This window comes from Notolepis coatsorum (assembly GCF_963971535.1).
Source record: "Notolepis coatsorum genome assembly, chromosome: 14".
NCBI classification, from domain to species: domain Eukaryota; kingdom Metazoa; phylum Chordata; class Actinopteri; order Aulopiformes; family Paralepididae; genus Notolepis; species Notolepis coatsorum.
Genome location: NC_140178.1, coordinates 32,960,065 through 32,980,823, shown reverse-complemented (window position 1 = coordinate 32,980,823; position 20,759 = coordinate 32,960,065). Strand labels below are relative to the sequence as shown.

The window sequence follows — 20,759 nt, the reverse complement described above, 5'->3', positions numbered from 1 at the left end:
TGTGTGTCTGAGAGTGGTGTGTGAGGTGTGTCTGAGAGGGGTGTGTGTGAGAGGTGTGTCTGAGAGGGGTGTGTGAGGTGTGTGTCTGAGAGGGGTGTGTCTGAGAGGTGTGTGTCTGAGAGGTGTGTCTGTGAGGTGTGTGTATGAGAGGTGTGTGTATGAGAGGTGTGTGTATGAGAGGTGTGTGTCTGAGAGGGGTGTGTGAGGTGTGTCTGAGAGGGGTGTGTCTGAGAGGTGTGTGTGAGGTGTGTGTATGAGAGGTGTGTGTATGAGAGGTGTGTGTCTGAGAGGGGTGTGTGAGGTGTGTCTGAGAGGGGTGTGTCTGAGAGGTGTGTCTGTGAGGTGTGTGTATGAGAGGTGTGTGTATGAGAGGTGTGTGTATGAGAGGTGTGTGTCTGAGAGGTGTGTCTGAGAGGTGTGTGTCTGAGAGGTGTGTGTGTCTGAGGTGTGTGTGAGGGGTGTGTGTGAGAGGGGTGTGTGTGAGAGGTATGTGTGGGAGAGGTGTGTGTCTGTGAGGTGTGTCTGAGAGGTGTGTCTGAGAGGTGTGTGTGAGAGGGGTGTGTCTGAGAGGTGTGTGTCTGATAGGTGTGTGTCTGAGAGGTGTGTGTGTGTCTGAGAGGTGTGTGTGTCTGAGAGGGGTGTGTGAGAGGTGTGTGACTGAGGCCCAGTCCACACGATCATGGGTATTTTTGACACCGTTTTAAAAAAAAAATGATAAAAATAAATAAAACTCTGTCCACACCTTGCACAGAGTGATGTCATATACATGTAGTACAATGCCTAAACCCAGTCTCTCTTGGGCAGAGCTGTTCAGCAGGCTGTGACGTACAGGCATAGAGACGTATACGAGATGTGTGTCTGAAAGGTGTATCTGAGAGGTGTTTTGACAGTATTTGACTCCATGGATGGTTATGATTTGTTGAATCAATGAGAGTAACATGTGTGTCTCCCCTGTATAGTCTCTGTTGAAATGGGTTCTGTCAAACCTTTCTACGCAGGGCGAGGAAATGTGTGTGTGTGTGTGTGTGTGTGACCTAAAAGGACAATATACTACCTTATGCATACCACACCTTATGTGAATACTGTATACTTCATGAGATCATATATTTAGCATTTTCAGACTATATATTAGATTTGATTTCGATATTGGATTAGATAGATAGATAGGATACTTTATTAATCCCCTTGGGGAAATTCGGTGACATACACATACAGCCTCATTAGGAATATTCCACAATTATTACAATTTGACAGTAATAATGACACACATAAATTCACACAGCATGCACATTTGTTGATAACATGCACTATCAGAAAGGAGAAAAAAATGCTCTCTTGAGTAAAAAATGCCCCGTCAAATTAAGTACGGATTACAGCGGAAGGAATTTTAACCACTCCATCCAGAATGACTGAGTGCACTCGTTGGTTTTCTGTGTGGGACGCAGCAAGTGTTTTATTCAGTTCATAGTGGCAGGCCTCAATCTTGACCAGTTTTAGAGCCAAAATCTGATTGCCATCCAAAGGTTTCTTATAGCAAATCCAGCCGCCTACCGCAATCGCTCACAATCCGAGCAGCATGAATGCGATAATCCAGATGTCCTCAGCGACCTCAATTTCGAGGGGGTAAATGCATGAACTATGCCACGCACCCCAAGAGTCAATGTTGATGCCCGATTGGAATATCCCAAGAGGGTAGCGAGGATCAGCCTCATTCTGCTTTCTTGATGAAAATATGCGATCCACCAGTGAAAGTGACCAGCTGACTAGATCCATATCGAGTAGGTTTGAGTGGAGTCTGAGTAGAGTAGAGTCCAACAACGGCACGAAGCACGCGCTTAGCAGATAGCAGATAGAAGGGGGGAGGGAGGAGCTGAGGAGGAATGTGACTTGTCTCGAGGAGAAGCGGAAGTGGAGTTTATATTATATATATAATATTATAGATTATATACTGTAACTATTTATTGTAGGGCATATATAACTGAGAGGGCATACATACCCTCATCTCGCACCTTGTTGACCATTATGCACATGTCCAGAGTGATTTATGTTATGTTAAGTATATTGATTTGTTATATTGTTTACCCTCCCCTATGCTGCTATGATACCTGAATTTCCCCAAGGGGATCAATAAAGCAATATCTTATCTTATCTTATCTTAATTTCTACTTAACTGACATGGGTTTTATTTTATAAATTTGTATTTGATTTGATTTATTTTACCTTTTAATTTTTACCAGACCCTACCAAATACATTTGACAAGAGAGACCTATACCTCTCTTTATCTCTCTCTCTCTCTCTCCCACCCTCTCCATCAGGCCCATATTAAGAAGGTGGGGAGGAGAGGACAGGCAGCTATTGCCTACATCCAGAACATGGCCGTCGGTGGGACACGAGACGACCCGGGTGGACACACAAACAAACGTTCACTCACTCCGACATCACAGAATCAGACCAGACCTGCTGTTTTGGTGGGACACTTGTAAATGTACTTTTATTAAGAACAAAAAGGAGAAGAGGGAATGTTTGTCTGGTCAGTATGAACAAGGGAAGAACCAGGTACCTACTTGTGACTGAAGCAGATGTTGGTGCTAGAACCCTGTGCTCGCTCATCCAGTAAACCACACATTATGCAGGGCGTCTGCAATCTTACAAATCCAGCCGGCAACACCTCCAAAAGCCTATGGTGCCAAAATGTCGATTCTGTCACAAGACGGTTATCTCGATGAAGTGTAAAGTAATTAATTAATCTTTACAATACCACAAGTGTAAACCTGTTGAGCTGAGATCGATTATAAACACACCCACACACTGTGTAAAATATTTTGTCTTGCAGATCTTTGTCTTGTAGCATTACCTACTGTGGATGAATGCGACTAAGGATTTACTCAGACAAAGGTAGACTCAGTTGATGAGGTTTATTAGCTTACAACCCAGGAGAATTGGCAATGAGAGGGCGAGCACATTTGTGAACGCATAAACTATATCTTAAATTATGGCTATGCGTCTAATACGCCTGTCGCTTATCAATGACTTGCTTGCAGTCGACATGTATGAAACGGATTGTTTTTTCATCAGTACATTTCCGTTTTATACCGTTTTCAATACGAGTATAGTTTTGGAAATTTCTAGAAAAAAAAAAAAAAAAGATTCTGCAGGAATCACCCTTTACTGGAATACACACAACACGTTGTCATTTTCCGGCTGATTTATGAATCGTTTTCAAATAAATGCTAGATTATCAATAGTATTATGTGTACTTATGCACGCTAGAGAAGCGGGCTGAAAAATCGATTATCTATGACCTAACGTCATACACGCACACACAGCCACACACAGCCACACACAGACACGTTGTGAAATATGTGAAAGAAAACCATCTGATTACCCCAAAACTGGTCAAATAGATTCCTTACCTCAGATCAGATGTTCTGCAAAAAGATGATTCCAATTCCTGATCGCCATTCCAAATATCGATCGCGTTTATTGATCCAACATTAGACCTCGAAACAGATAATCCATGCTGCTTTCGGTTGCCCCAATGAATGCAATAGTCTCGGGTTACATGGCTCAGAAGTAAAATGTGGAGCCCGGAGTTTATTTTTCACATGCATTTCCATTGAGTCCATTCCAATGGGTGCAATACCATCCGGGAGACGATAGGGGGCGGTATTTGCCCTTTTCGAGCTCAGAGACAGTCCCAACGATAGGCTGGATTGATGAAAAATGAATGTATATCGCTAATAAAAGAAATAACGATTAAATAACAAGATTTGTCGTTGTTGGCACTCAACGCATGGCGGCCAACAACGAGATTTATCGTTGTTGGCACTCAATGTGTTAAAATACGCTACACAACAAATCTACCGTCTATTTTGCCAAGAATAACTTAACGCAACACAAAGACGTGCGGCGCATTTCTTATTACTTCCCTAATCCTCCGTGAACCCGGAAACAGAGCCGGAACACTGTCATCTAAAATGGTCGTATGTACGCTTCTCCATGGAAACCCGTGTCAAACAACGGAGATCCGGGAATTCAAAATCCATGGAGATTTTACAACAGAAACGACTAGTTTGGATACAACGTACCCATTTGTTACCTTACATAATAAACGTATAAACGCACAACATGAAAAACAAACAATGGAATGAGATCGCTGCATAGGTTGATCTGATATAACACCGTTATATGTCTTTTATGTTGTCTCTTCACAACAGAGGCATTGTAAACCTACATTCTAAAAAACATGTTCAGCGTATTTCAGTATTGGGTATCCCCCACTCACGCACTGAGCCGTACAACGATAGACACAATACACAATCACATGCGCACACGCATTTACACACCGGAAAAACAGTACTTGGCCAAAAACGTTTCAGAACGCTTTCTTATCTTTCCACGTCTTTCCGATCAATCATCATACACAGACATACAACGAGACAAACCCCTCCTTTAGTTGCCTAACCAACCGGGCCAAGACGTTAAAAAATAAAATATGTAGTACAGGGGTAGATCTCGGATGGTTCTACAACTTCCCAATGCAATTCCATTGGGCGCACATGTCACATGACCAGAAACGTCAGTGGCCAATCAGATCGCACCAGAAACGTCAGTGGCCAATCAGATCGCATAACGCGAACGCGGAACTGGAAATCCGTTGGTAAAAGAATAGACGCGGCCGGGGGGGTCTCATACGGCCTCCCTGAAACAGGCGAAGCGCTGGTCTATATATGTCATAAAAGGTGAGTGTGTCCAGGTGGGAGAGACAATTGGATTGGATGTGGCGGGGGGGGGTGGTATCGGGTGAGGGGGACGAGGTGAGGGAGGGTGAGTTAGGAGATGGGGAGTGTGGCATGGTTTGGGGGGGGTTGAAGGTGAGAGATGAAAAGTGAATGGATGGGGGAGGGTAATGGGGTGGAGGGAGTTTACTATCTGTCACACTACCTATAGTCTACCCATATAACTCTGTAAATAATGCTGTATATTCGATATATATATATTTACAGTATATATATTTATCCACATCTGTCTAAATATACATGCATATAATAATGTTTATATACCTATTTATATACGGCATATAACCCATATAACTATATATAACTAAAGCTGTATATACCGTATATATATATATATGTATTTATATTTACCGTATATATATATTTATTCCCGTCTGTCTGTTTATACCTGCATGTAATCCTTTAATAATACTATAACACTGTACATACATCTGATTAGCACTATTACTCAGTAGTACTCATTTATATATTTTATATCCAGTTTAATCACCTGTACATTGTATATTGGTATTGCACTTTACTGTTACATTTGCACTCTGGTTGGATGTCAAACTTCTTTTTGTTCTACTGTACTTGTGCTGTATAATGACAATACATTTTAATCTAATCTAATCAGAGTCAACTGGCCACACTGACCGCCAGGTTGGACCTCCCCCGGTAAGGACACATTCAGTCTTTCTCCACAAGGTGGCTGTTACCTTAGCGGCCAATCTGGTACAGACCTCAAAGAAACACCTCAATGTTTTGTTTTCTCAAACTATTTAGGCACAACATGTAAAGGTTTGCGGATGTCGTTCAGGTTAGGTTGTATAGTTGGGTTTGGGTCACTAGTGGGTCTATTACTAGAATACTCAAATCTATTTGAGTTTGGAAATAAAATCTTGAGAAAATTAGGCCCCCATAGAATGTTTGAAAGCAGCTGCTGTCTGCCTGTTGTAGATTCATAGTCCGCTAACTTGATTTTATTGCAACAATATAGTTTGTAACCTGATGTGTGGTATATACACTTATTATAGCATGTTTAGGTCAACATTATTTTAATGTGATAATGTTTTACTTTCCAGGTCTTTTCCAAACTCTGAGGAAGAAAAGATGGAAACTGCATCACAGAATCAGATCAAAACAGGTAAACCTTTATTATCCCAGATAGGGAAATTCTAGGGATGCATCAATTGTGAAATTCTGGGCCAATAGTCAATGGTCCTCATTCTCGAACATGTTCGTAAGTACCTTTGTAAAGATCTTGGAAAAAAGTGTGTACTAACAAATTTACCAAAATCCCCCTCCGGATTCCTGAACATGTGAAACGGTCTCCGTAAGTGGCCAAAATCATTGCATCTGGGTTCCCATGAATGAAAAACGTCACTCATTCTTACACTGGAAGCGTGTTTTCGTACACCTGAATTTGCATACAGACACGCCCCGCTCGCTCCTTATAAGGCGAAGGCCATGTGCAAAACGGCGAGAGGGTCAGCATTGCATCTGCTCCGTGCTGACCTCCATTTTGATTGATTGAAAACTTTATTAACAGATTGCAGAATGGGTACAATACAGTATGGCTTAATACACACAATTGTTAAGGAGATGCAGACCAGAGAAAGACTTTCGTCTTGTTTCAACAGGTAGCGCGGAAGCGATTTGCGACTGATCTCAAAATGAGATTAGATTCAAATGTATTGTCATCATACAGCACAAGTACAATACACCATCCAACCAGTGCAAATGTAACAAAAGTGCAATAGTAACATATGATGAAACTGGTAAAAAGCTTCATTTGGGATAAATAGTTGGTGATTGCATTCAAGTAGATTCTACAGACATCCTCGGAATTAAATAATTATAATAAAGATAAATACAACAATATTTGTATCATTAACAATTACGTTTTGCATTTATAGTCCTGACTCAATGAGTCATTGTGAGCATTACAAACACACTGCAAACTAAATAAATAGAACTAAACTGATCACCGCCGATATAGCTACTGTATAGTGGAATATACTGTATTAATATGCCATATACCGTCTTCTTCTCTATATTATTTATTGTTGGTTTGATTTATTCCTATTGCTAGAAATAAATAAATGCATGGAGCATAAACGGCTTAGTGAGGCAGCCTCAGCACACAATCTGTATACAGCAACGTAGGCTTCTATTATTCTAATGGCTTGTTTTTATTAGGTATTGTAGTAGTAAGTCCTACTGTAGAACAGGACAACTTAGCATGACATCTCATTTAGTAATGTCAATACTGAACGACTGGCTCTCAAGGCACCCCCTGCTCCGTCTGTGGTCATGAACCAGGGGGGGCAGCGATATCCTAATAAAACAAGTCATTAGGATAATAGAAGCCTACTTTGCTGATTCATTACACACACATATACAGTACAGTACAGGATCCCCAAATCACTGTCCAGTATATTGCTAGCCAATGTACAATCAATTGACAATAAACTGGATGACATCCGAGCAAGGATTCAATATCAAAGAGACGTTAGGGACTGCAACGTCCTCTGCTTCACCGAAACATGGCTCACACCGGAGGTTCCAGACCACGCAATTCAACCGGCAGATCACTTCTTTATCCATCGCAAGGATCGGACATCAGCAGAGTCCGGTAAACAACGTGGAGGAGGTATTGCCTTCATGTTTAACAAAAATTGGAGCGATCCAACTAACGTGAAGGAATTATCCAACCACTGCTCCCCAGAACTGGAATATATAACCATCAAGTGTCGTCCTTTCTTCCTCCCGAGGGAGTTAACGGCGATCGTCCTGATCGGAGTGTATATTCCACCGCAAGCCAGTAACAAGGTTGCGCTCTCCAGACTCCACGACGAGGTAAATAGAATACAAGTGGCGAATGTTAACGCCGCCATTTTAGTGCTGGGAGATTTCAATAGCGCCAATCTGAGAAAGGTATTGCCTGACTTCTATCAGCATGTGACTTGCAACACCAGAGGCGGTAACATCCTAGATCACTGTTACACGCAATTTAAAGGTGGCTACAAGGCTCATTCTGATAGTGGCTTTGGTAAATCAGATCACGCGTCCATCTTTCTTTCACCAAAGTACAAACAGAGAATTAAAAGTACTCCTGTAGTCTCGCGAGAGGTGCAGAAATGGGATTTGACGTCAGAGGAGACGCTCCGGTCAGTGTTTCACTACACAGACTGGAATGTGTTCCGCGACACAGATAACATTAATGTCTACACGGAAACAGTGCTGGACTATGTTTGTACTAGGGTGAAAGAAACAATCCCCACTACCAAAATGAAAGTTTACCCAAATCAAAAACCCTGGGTAGACAAATCCGTCCGTGAAGCTCTGAGAGAGCGCACCAAAGCATACAACAACGGCCTAGTGGCAGGCAACATGAATGACCACAAGGTGGCGCGATACAACATAAGGAGGACAGTGTCAGAGGCCAAACGGCGCTACAGGGATAAAATTGAACTCCAGTTTGAACAAGCTGACTCTAGAGCTATGTGGCAGGGGCTCAAAACGATGACAGACTACAAAGGCGCCTCCCTCAAACTGAACAGTGACATCTCCTTAACAAATGACCTCAATACCTTCTATGCGAGGTTTGATGCTGGTAATAACAACACCAGCTCACAAGCCACGGCAATGGGGGGGGGGGGGGGGGGGTCGGCTGCTGATGGAGGCGCAGTGTTCAGGGTAACAGAGCATGAGGTGAGGCGGACCTTTAAAAAAGTGAATATCAGGAAGGCAGCAGGTCCGGACGGCATCCCCGGCCGCGTCCTAAAAGTCTGTGCCGACCAACTGGCCCCAGTATTCACTGACATATTTAACCTGTCCTTAGAACAGGCTGTCATCCCCACCTGCCTGAAGAAGTCCACTATTATCCCTGTACCCAAAAAATCCAAGCCTGCTTGCCTCAACGACTACCGCCCTGTAGCTCTCACCTCCATAGCCATGAAGTGCTTTGAGAAGCTAGTAAAGGGCTACATCTGCTCCTCCCTCCCCATCAACATGGACCCCTTGCAATTTGCATACCGCCCCAACGGGTCCACGGAGGACGCCATAGCCCATGTGCTGCACACAGCAGCATCACACCTGGACAAGAGGCAGGGGAACTATGTGAGAATGCTATTCATCGACTACAGCTCGGCATTCAATACCATAGTCCCCTCCATACTCATAGCCAAGCTCAGGGACCTGGGCTTGGGCTATGACCTCTGCCAGTGGGTCTTGGACTTCCTGACTGGCAGACCCCAGGTGGTGAGAGCAGGCAACTGCACCTCCTCATCCATCACCCTCAACATAGGGGCCCCCCAGGGCTGTGTTCTGGGTCCCCTCCTCTACTCCCTGTACACACACGACTGTGTGGCTCAGCAGAGTAGCAATACAATCATCAAATTTGCTGACGACACAGTGGTGGTGGGCCTGATCTCTGCCAACGACGAGAGGGCCTACCTGGAAGAGGTCAAGGTCCTGGCGGGATGGTGCCAGGAAAACAGCCTCTCCCTGAACGTCAGCAAAACAAAGGAGATGATTGTGGACTTCAGGAGGTCGGGGGTCAAGGACTACAGCCCCCTCAGCATCGACGGGGCACCGGTTGAGAGAGTCAACAGCTTTAAGTACCTCGGAGCCTACATATCCGAGGACTTGACATGGACCACACACATTGACAGTGTTGTGAAGAAGGCACGACAACGCCTCTACTTCCTCAGGCGCCTAAGGAAGTTCCAAGTCAGCCAGAAGATCCTTAAGAACTTCTACTCATGTACAATAGAGAGCATCTTGACCGGCAACATCACCTCCTGGTTTGGGAATAGCACTGCACAAGACCGAAGCAGACTACAAAGAGTGACACGTTCAGCCGAACGCACAATTGGATGGGGGGCTCCCCACCCTCCAGAACATTTACAACAAGCGTTGCAAGGGCAAGGCTAAGAGAATCATTAAAGACTCCAGTCACCCGAACAACTGCCTCTTTGAACTGCTGCGGTCAGGCAAGCGATACCGGAGTCTCAAGGCGAGCACAGAAAGACTCAGAAGAAGCTTCTATCCCCAGGCCATCAGGCTGCTAAACGAACAATGAATGAACACTACACAACAACAACCACCAAACGCACATAGCACACACATCCACACGCACACACTCACTTTAAACAAACACACTGTAGCACCCACTCCACACACTTTATAGCACACACCCACTTTAAACAAACACACTGTAGCACCCACTCCCCACACTTTATATTTATGGATGAAGGATTGCACTACAACTCATACACCTTACTGTAAATTGTACCTAAAATTGTACCTCATCCCATTTCTGCTTTGCACTAGATAGTACTGTACATTAGTACACTGCATAGTATTGTGTATTGTATATTATATGGTAACTCAGAACATTGTACATATGTCTATACCGAACACTGTGACCTCATTTTTCTTCTTCTAAATTCATGCTATATTATGTTATTATGTTATTTGATACTATCTTGTCTAGCACAGTCTCTGGAGCGTAACAGTAAGAAGCATTTTGTATGAAAGTATTCTGTACTTCTGTATGACAACTATTAAAGAACTTGAGAACTTGAACTGTTCAGGGATACGCGGACGACGTGCAGGTGTCATCACGACAGGAAGATGTCATCATTAACATGCTGGCACGCACTGATGAGTTCCTCCAATGGTCAGGGCTGGAGGTGAAGCAAGCCAAGTGCGCCGTACTCCATGAGCGCCGCAGTGGAGGCAACCGCTGGTATAAGGCCAAGAACGACAAGCCCCCCTCCTTTCTTGTAATGGGCCAACCCATCAAGGTGTATTCCCGTAATGAGACCTACCCATACCTTGGCCACAGGTTTAACATCGCTGGAGAGTGGGGGGAGCAGGTCGAGGAGCTCACTACAGAGTTTCTCCATCGTCTACACCTGATTGACCTGTCCCCCCTCCCCGTCATCATGAAGTTCCAGGCTGTGAGAGAGGTGGCTCTGGCTAAAATCCAACACCTTTTTGCCAATGTACACATCCCTCTCAAGGCACTGAGAGAAATGACAAACAAAACTGTTCAGCTGGTCAGAAAGTGGGTAGGCCTCAACACACACTCCACACAGGGCATGATCTTTCTCCCAATGTCGAGTGGACCTACATAACCACCAGGCTAGCCCACCTGCTCCACATGCTTAACAATGATGATGTCACCGTCAGAGAAATGGCCAGGGCCTCTCTCCTGCTGGATCTACGCAGAAGGAAGATCCCCCTGGCCACCGCAGACCAGAATAACTTCCTCGGCTTCAGGAAGAAAGACTCTGGGAAACTGAACTCTCGGGCCAAGGGCTTCGGGGTCTGGTCTGACTGGCCAGATCTCAATGACCTCTGCAACCAGACTGGAGTTCAGCTGAAATGGACCCACCAACACACAGACTGAAGTCCCTGTCTCTGATGAACTTATCACAGACCCCTGTGTGGTTGTGAAGGCCAACATCACAACACCGCAGGAAGAGACTGTCGAACTGCACAGAGACTCTGCAAGGAGGGTTCTGCTTAGCATGAAGCAGTCTGAGATCAGGCAGTACTGGTGTGGACTCAGACTACAGGGAAAGCTAGCTTGTTTGGAGTTTGCTGACCACTCAGTCTCACACTCAGTGTATAAGAACGCCGCTGTTGGTGAGGATGTTTTAAAATTGACCATCAAAGCAAGACTGCAGGTATTACCCACTCAATACAATCTGTCCACTTGGTATCCTCAAACTCACAGTCCATTCTGTTTAAACCATCAGGATTCACAACACCTAGAATCCATTGCACACATAACAAACGGATGTAATGCATACAAACACCTGTACATCGCTCGTCATGACCGTATTGTGGACATTGTGTCTGATGTGGTACGGAACATATCACCATCTAGTGCAGCAATGTACAAACATGCCAGAGTGAAACCAGAGTGGTTTGGCCTTACCAACGATGTTTTTGCTAACATACCCAATACACCGGACGTTGTTTTTGTTGACACCAGCCACGGAGAGGTGCTGGTCATAGAAGTAGGCTGTACCTTTGACCTGTACATGGACCAGGCCTTCCGGGACAAGTATATCAAATACCAACCACTGCTCAGTGTGATGGCTGAACTTGGGTATAGGTGTAGATATAATGTACTTGTGTTCGGATGTCTTGGCCATGTACACAAATGCACCATGACCGGTCTGAGAATTGCTGCAATGTCTAAAAGAAAAGCCAAACAAATTGCCAAATATTGCTCTGTCTCAGCTATTATTGGCAGCTTAGCCACGTGGAGAAGGAGGTGCTACAGTATGTGTACCCTTAAGTGTTCAGTGCTGCTTGGCCCCGATACATTTGATTCCCTGTTTATGTAATATAATTTGTGGAACCAAATAAAGTATTAAAATGTGTAATGCTCACAATGCCTGATTGACTCAGGACTATAAATGCAAAACTGAATTGTTAATGATACAAATATTGTCGTATTTATTATCATTATAATTATTTAATTCCGCGGATGTCTGGGATCGAAGTGACGGCAATTCCCAATGACTTGTCCCAAAGAAAGCTCTTATAAACTTTTGTGCACGCCAATACATCAAGACATAGTAGTTTTTATTATCATTATAATTATTTAATTCCGCGGATGTCTGTGGAACCGAAGTGACGGCAATCCCCAATGACTTGTCCCAAAGAAAGCTGTTGAAAACACGGGCGCACACCGGTCTGTCCGATTTACGTCCAATTTATGACTGCCTTTTCGAGTTCGTAAATCCTACATAAATCCTACAACGAATTTACAATACGAAGCCGTTCGAGAATGCCGAATATGTTCGTAAATCAAGTTACGAAGGAATTCCTTGGGTAACTTTCACGTATGTCCGTTCGAGAATGAGGAGGACCAAATTATTATTATTATAATAATTTTTTGTTATTTATATTTTCTTTCCTGGGTTTGAGATCATTGAGACAATGTAATCCCCAATTCAATTATCATCTTCTTTCCTTACAAATTGAACCTATCTGAAGCCCTTCCTTCTTTTATTGATCCTCCAATCACCTGTTGCTTTTTTGTACTGTACCCTAACCCCTCCAGCTGTGAGGATTGCTTTGTCTGATATGAAGAAGGAGCCAACTTCTCCACCTCTTCTTTCTGCTGCTATTACTCCTCTCAGCTCTCCTCAGCACAAGGTAGGTATGATGCTCCAGTGTTTAAAAATGACATTCATATACTTTGTGTATAAAACATTAGGATTATATTCCTATGGGGTTACACCTCCTTTTCCATAATCCTCCTCACTGTCTACGTCCCCCCTTATTGATTTGAAGTGGATATAATAACTAGAATCAATAAGGAATTGTTGTTTTCACCTAGTCATCGTATTTCATGAAAACTACAAATGTTTCTATACCGCTTTAAAGCCAGCATTAAAGGATCCTTTACGTCCTGACAGTAGCGGGGGCGTTCCCAGTTCGATTCCCACTCCTCCCGAGCAGCGCATCGATGTGTCCTTGAGCAAGATACTTAACCCCTAACTGCTCCCAATGAGCAGGTTGGCACCTTACATGGTTGCCCCTACCATCGGTGTGTGAATGGGTGAATGTGAGACATAAATTGTAAAGCACGTTGGATAAAAACGCTATATGAATGCAGTCCATATAAAGGCAGTCCATTTAGTAATGTCAAAGTCTGTCTATAAAAGTCTGTTCACTCTGCTGCATCTTCGTGACTAATGAGACCTGACTCTTTGAATGGGAAGTCATCTGCAGAGGTGGGACCAAGTCATTGTTTTGCAAGTCTCAAGTAAGTCAAGTCTTGGTACTCAAGTCCCAAGTCAAGTCCCAAGTCAAGACAGGCAAGTCCTGAGTCAAGTCCCAAGTCAAGTCCCAAGTCCTAACCTTTGAGTTTTGAGTCCTAAACAAGTCATAATGCGCTCTTCACCAAATGTAGTACCATTTTAACAACAGAGTAATAATATATTACATTTACACAAGGTTCACTGGGATAGAATCCAGCTGTCAGCGGTACCTCCGGCTTGGTCGGTCGTCCATACTAACACAATTGGCAGTGTTAGCGGGTGGGAAGCCGGTGGGGTATGTATCCTGGTCGTTGTAAACGGCGACTCCTACAGGTCTGTCGGGGCGCCTGCTCAGCAAGGAAGGGAACTGGGGGAGATAGTGTGATCCTCCCACGCGTTACACTCCCCCAGTGAGAGTCCTCGCTGTCAGGTGAAAAGAAGGTTAACTCCACATGTATCGGAGGAAGACATGTGGTAATCTTCACCCTCCCCAGAACGACAGTAGGGGGCAAGAGCGCAACGACCAGGAAGGGAATTGGCATAACGACTAACATTGGGAGGGGAGAAAAAGTACGGAAAAAAGGGGGGAAAAAGATCAATACAAAAATAATTTACACAAGGTTTTTATGCACATGAGTCTCCTGAACACGTAAAACCAAGCCTGGTCACTTTTCCGCACCTACCCATACCGGTGAATGTGTCATGCCTCCACGGATTCACGGAGGTATTATGCAGTGCGCGAAAGTTACCAAAGCGTAGTAAGCTCTGAACGACTCTGGCTTGGTTTTACGTGTTCGGGAGACTCATGTGCACAAAAACCTGATTATGATCAGGTTTCTACCACAACGACAGCCCGAGCTGTGAGTGAATTACGCGAAGGGGAGCAAAGTCTTTATTATATGCCTGATGCGTCTTTATGCTACGGAGATATACACTTAACATTTTTACGGAGAGATACAATTTAACACAAACGTTTCTAAAGATATTAAACTTTATCTGCATATTTTCACACCGCCAACAAAGTAGCCTACTGGGACCATTGTCTTGGAATCTTGGAAAGTACTCAGCCCCTCCCCTACAACCAGTGGCGCTGCTAGGGTCTATTGGTGCCCTAGGCAATAATCCTTAGGAGGGGCCCCCAACCAGTGTTTTTATCTTAAATTATTATTATTATCTTTTTTTTTGTTTACAAATGTGCAACTTTCAAATGAAAACAAGAACATACATACTATAAATATATAAATTATAAGGCTATTGCAAATGCTGCCACTCACATCAAAATGTAATGCAAAAGGAAATAAAAGTGTGTCACACAGACCTTTTCCAGTGGTGTCTTGAACATGAACAAATCCTATGAAATGTTCAGAGATGGCTGCACCAACTGATGGCTCGCAGTTCACTACTCTCAAGACAATAGACAGTTGTTCTGTGTGGCTAATGTCCGGAGTTCAGTCCATTATGATGGAAAAGTATTTAGCTTGTTTCACCTGTTTGACTATCTCATCACATTTTGTCTCCAATCAGTGCTATGATTTCATTTTGAATTTCACTGCTGAGGTAGTGCACCTTTGTTTCTTTGTTTTGAATCCTCCTCAAATGTTCTCTCGTGATTGGATCAAATTCTGCCATCAATTCCACCTGTGACAGGAAATTGCCATTATGTGTGTCATATAGGGCATCTGTATTAGAGGTCTGCAAGGGCCTGACATTTCGGCCCCAGCCCGGCCCAAGCCTGTAGAATTCAGCCCCAGCCCTACCCTAGCCCGAAAAGTTAAGCAATTATTCGGCCCTAGCCCGACTTAAGCCTAAGGCCAATATTATGATGTGATGACAGACATCACACACACAAATGCTACATTATGACAAAAAATGCACAATGCAATAACGACATAGCTCTGCGGCTAACAACAGCAACAATTACATGCCCACAGACAAAAACATTAATGTCATGACACTAAAGTCACTGCAGCATGGTCATGCTGGACCTACAAAAGGCCTTCGACACTGTCAATCACACCATTCTGATTGACAAGCTAAAAGCAATTGGTTTTGATAGTCTATCAGTGAGCTGGATGCAATCCTACCTGGAGGGGAGAGAACAGATGGTGGAGGTAAACGGTACCCTACCCCCCCCCCTCACAGTGAGCTGTGGTGTTCCACAAGGAAGCATACTAGGACCGCTACTGTTCCTAATTTATGCAAATTACATGTCGTCAGCTTGTGACTGCAACTTGTTCCTGTTTGCGGACGACTCAGCCCTGCTGGTCTCTGACAAGAACAAGTTACAGGTTGAAAAAAACCCTCAGCTCGGAACTAGGCAAAATCTGCATATGGCTCGCTTTATACATTTACACACCGGAAAAACAGTACTTGGCCAAAAACGTTTCAGAACACTTTCTTATCTTTCCACGTCTTTCCGATCATTCATACACAGACATACAACGAGACAAACCCCTAATTTTGTTGCCTAACCAACCGGGCCAAGATGTTAAAAAATTTATCTCGGACGGTTCTACAACTTCCCAATGCAATTCCATCAGCGAAAACGCTGGGAAAAAAGTTTTGTGCGACATGGAATGATTTGGGTGATTTTGTGCGAGCACCCATGCACACGCCCGTGCGCGGATCGATGCAAGATTCTCCCGGGGGTAGAATTCAGTGGGGTGCACGATTTCCCAATGCACTTAAATCGGCGAAAACGTCGGGAAAAGGTCGATTTTGCGCAAGCTCCCACACGCGTGCCCATATTCCGATCCGCGCGAAAATATTCACGGGGGAGATGTCCTTGTGGGACACAATTTCCCAATGCATTGTCCCGTGGGCGATATTAATTGAGGGGCGGATTCGCGGTGATGGGGAAATGAAAAAAGGTCACCCACCAAAGTGGCTGGTAAGAGTGAGAGTTTACAAGCTGCTGCCGAATTATACCCGCATTCGGCGGGTGGCGGGTGTTAATGTCAAGCCCTGCTTACAACCCAGGAGAATTGGCTTGGAGAGACCCAACGATCCGCTGGCCGGGGGGGTCTCATACGGGTTCCCTGAAACAGGGGAAGCGCTGGTCTATATAGGTCATAGAAGGTGGGTGTGTCCAGGTGGGAGAGACAATTGGATTGGATGTGGGGGGGGGTGGTATCGGGTGAGGGGGACGAGGTGAGGAAGGGGGAGGGTGAGTTAGGAGATGAGGAGGGTGGCATGGTTTGGGGGGGGGTTGAAGGTGAGAGATGAAAGGTGAATGGATGGGGGAGGGTAATTGGGTGGAGGGGGTTTACTATCTATCACACTACCTATAGTCTACGCATATAACTCTGTAAATAATGCTGTATATTCAATATATATATATATTTACAGTGTATATATATTTATCCACATCTGTCTAAATATACATGCATATAATAATTTGTATATACCTATTTATATACCTGCATATAACCCATATAACTATATATAACTAAAGCTGTATATATCGTATATATATATGTATTTATATTTACCGTATATATATTTATTCCCGTCTGTCTGTTTATACCTGCATGTAATCCTTTAATAATACTATAACACTGTACATACATCTGATTAGCACTATTACTCACTAGTACTAATTTATATATTTTATATCCAGTTTAATCACCTGTACATTGTATATTGGTATTGCACTTTACTGTTACATTTGCACTCTGGTTGGATGTCAAACTTCTTTTTGTTCTACTGTACTTGTGCTGTATAATGACAATACATTTTAATCTAATCTAATCAGAGTCAGCTGGCCACACTGACCGCCAGGTTGGACCTCCCCCGGTAAGGACAGCAGAACCAGAGATACTATTGTATCCTGAGATAATGCATTACAGTATTTGTACATTCAGTCTTTCTCCACAAGGTGGCTGTTACCATAGCGGCCAATCTGTTACAGACCTCAAAGAAACACCTCAATGTTGGTTTTTCCAAACTATTTAGGCACAACATGTAAAGGTTTGCGGATGTTGTTCAGGTTAGGTTGTATAGTTGGGTTTGGGTCACTAGTGGGTCTATTACTAGAATACTCAAATCTATTTGAGTTTGGAAATAAAATCTTGAGAAAATTAGGCCCCCATAGAATGTTTGAAAGCAGCTGCTGTCTGCCTGTTGGAGATTCATAGTCCGCTAACTTGATTTTATTGCAACAATATAGTTTGTAACCTGATGTGTGGTATATACACTTATTATAGCATGTTTAGGTCAACATTATTTTAATGTGATAATGTTTTACTTTCCAGGTCTTTTCAAGAAAAGATGGAAACGGCATCACAAAATCAGATCACAACAGGTAAACCTTTATTATCCCAGATAGGGAAATTCTAGGGATGAATCAATTGTGAAATTCTGGGCCAATAGTCAATGGTCCTCATTCTCGAACATGTTCGTAAGTACCTTTGTAAAGATCTTGGAAAAAAGTGTGTACTAACAAATTTACCAAAATCCCCCTCCGGATTCCTGAACATGTGAAACGGTCTCTGTAAGTGGCCAAAATCATTGTATCTGGGTTCCCATGAATGAAAAACGTCACTCATTCTTACACTGGAAGCGTGTTTTCGTACACCTGAATTTGCTCGCTCCTTATAAGGTGAAGGCCATGTGCAAAACGGCGAGAGGGTCAGCATTGCATCTGCTCCGTGCTGACCTCCATTTTGATTGATTGAAAACTTTATTAACAGATTGCAGAATGGGTACAATACAGTACGGCTCAATACACACAATTGTTAAGGAGATGCAGACCAGAGAAAGACTTTCGTCTTGTTTCAACAGGTAGCGCGGAAGCGATTTGCGACTGATCTCAAAATGAGATTAGATTCAAATGTATTGTCATCATACAGCACAAGTACAATACACCATCCAACCAGTGCAAATGTAACAGAAAAGTGCAATAGTAACATACAATGCACAGGTGATGAAACTGGTAAAAAGCTTCATTTGGGATAAATAGTTGGTGATTGCATTCAAGTAGATTCTACAGACATCCTCGGAATTAAATAATTATAATAAAGATAAATACAACAATATTTGTATCATTAACAATTACGTTTTGCATTTATAGTCCTGACTCAATGAGTAATTGTGAGCATTACAAACACACTGCAAACTAAATAAATAGAACTAAACTGATCACCACGGATATAGCTACTGTATAGTGGAATATACTGTATTAATATGCCATATACCGTCTTCTTCTCTATATTATTTATTGTTGGTTTGATTTATTCCTATTGCTAGAAATAAATAAATGCATGGAGAAACGGCTTAGTGAGGCAGCCTCAGCACACGAACACACACACACACACACACACACACACACACACACACACACACACACACACACACACACACACACACACACACACTGTATACAGCAACGTAGGCTTCTATTATTCTAATGGCTTGTTTTTATTAGGTATTGTAGTAGTAAGTCCTACTGTAGAACAGGACAACTTAGCGTGACATCTCATTTAGTAATGTCAATACTGAACGACTGGCTCTCAAGGCACCCCCTGCTCCGTCTGTGGTCATGAACCAGGGGGGCAGCGATATCCTAATAAAACAAGTCATTAGGATAATAGAAGCCTACTTTTCTGATTCATTACACACACGTATACAGTACATGTGTGTGTGTGCGTGCGTGCGTGTGTGTGTGTAATGCTCACAATGCCTGATTGACTCAGGACTATAAATGCAAAACTGAATTGTTAATGATACAAATATTGTCGTATTTATTATCATTATAATTATTTAATTCCGCGGATGTCTGTGGGATCGAAGTGACGGCAATTCCCAATGACTTGTCCCAAAGAAAGCTGTTGAAAACACGGGCGCACACCGGTCTGTCCGATTTACGTCCAATTTATGACTGCCTTTTCGAGTTCGTAAATCCTACTTATACAACGGCATGCAAATTTCTCGATTCTGATTGGCTGAAACAGTCCATTTACACGTATGTATAGGGACCATTCCACGCTCCTGGTCCCAGGACCCGCCCACAACCGAATCACATCACTCAGCGTCTCCGCTGTGCGGATTCTTCGGAGAAAACAAGATGGCGGACAATAATCTTTAACAAATGGATATGTTGATAGCGTCATAACGACTAAATATAAAGCGATTCTGTCACGGCGAATGTCTTAGTCCTTTAAACAATGTTCGATGATGTAATTGATGGGCCATGAGTCATTGTAGAACAAAAGAAAAATCGCGGATTGATTGATTGATTATTTGCAATTTTATTTAAAATGTCTTCTTCCTTCCCCCTGACTGCAGCGCTCACTCTCACACTGTCCGACGCTGGCGTACCCACCCACCCACCCCCACACACCCACACACACACACACACACACACACTGCAACGGCGGGGGAGAGTCAGAGAGTCAGTAGAAGCAGCTGAGTGCTGCGCTGTTTTAAGTGAGCATGGTCTATTGAATTGATTGATTGGTTGATTGCTAATTTTATTACTTAGGTTTAAAAAAATAAATAAAAAAATAGGGCGAAGAAAACTTTTTTTTCTATAGGGCAAAGAAAACGTTTTAATTTGTTTGACCTACTTTCTATAGAAGCATCTAAGAATGAAGTTCTATAGAAAGTAGGTCTGCATACCCTTAACAATTGTGTGTATTGAGCCGTACTGTATTGTACCCATTCTGCATCTGGTAATAAAATGTTCAATCAATCATTCCAATAACACACAGTTGGATGTGTTAGTTTGTTGGATCCGTTGGATGCACTTCCGAGCTGCTTCCACATGAGACAACTTCTCTCAATCATTCCAATAACACACAGTTGGATGTGTTAGTTGGTTGGATGCACTTCCGAGCTGCTTCCACATGAGGCAACTTCTCTCAATCATTCCAATAACACACAGTTGGATGTGTTAGTTGGTTGGATGCACTTCCGTTGGATGCACATGGAGGCAAATTGTCTTTTTTGTTGTTGTGGGAACTACTTTTTCTGGCGGATGGTTTTTTCAATAAATCTTCGATTAATGTGTGTTTATTGTATAGCAATAAGGTTGGATGAATGTGGCAGTTGTATAAAAGCATTACACCACTTGCAGTGTGATTTGTGAACAATAAACCATGCCTAGGGGGGTCTAACGACCACCCCTAGGCATGGTTTATTGTTCACAAACCACTCCTGCGCGTGATGTAATGCTTAAATAAA

The 20,759-nt window shown here is 43.2% G+C and overlaps 1 protein-coding gene across 3 annotated transcripts in view; it reads left to right on the top strand.

Moving 5' to 3' along the window:
• LOC311240037 (uncharacterized protein) overlaps positions 1-20,759 on the top strand; it is a 59,095-nt gene that overhangs the window by 24,797 nt on the left and 13,539 nt on the right. For all 3 annotated transcript variants that reach the window (XM_084328537.1, XM_084328536.1, XM_084328535.1), the window contains 6 exons: positions 2,317-2,469; positions 5,417-5,457; positions 5,865-5,926; positions 12,875-12,969; positions 17,332-17,372; positions 17,831-17,880. In XM_084328537.1, coding sequence (XP_084184663.1) covers positions 2,374-2,469; positions 5,417-5,457; positions 5,865-5,926; positions 12,875-12,969; positions 17,332-17,372; positions 17,831-17,880 — 385 coding nt within the window. In that variant the 5' untranslated portion in view covers positions 2,317-2,373. The remainder of the gene's footprint in view (positions 1-2,316; positions 2,470-5,416; positions 5,458-5,864; positions 5,927-12,874; positions 12,970-17,331; positions 17,373-17,830; positions 17,881-20,759) is intronic.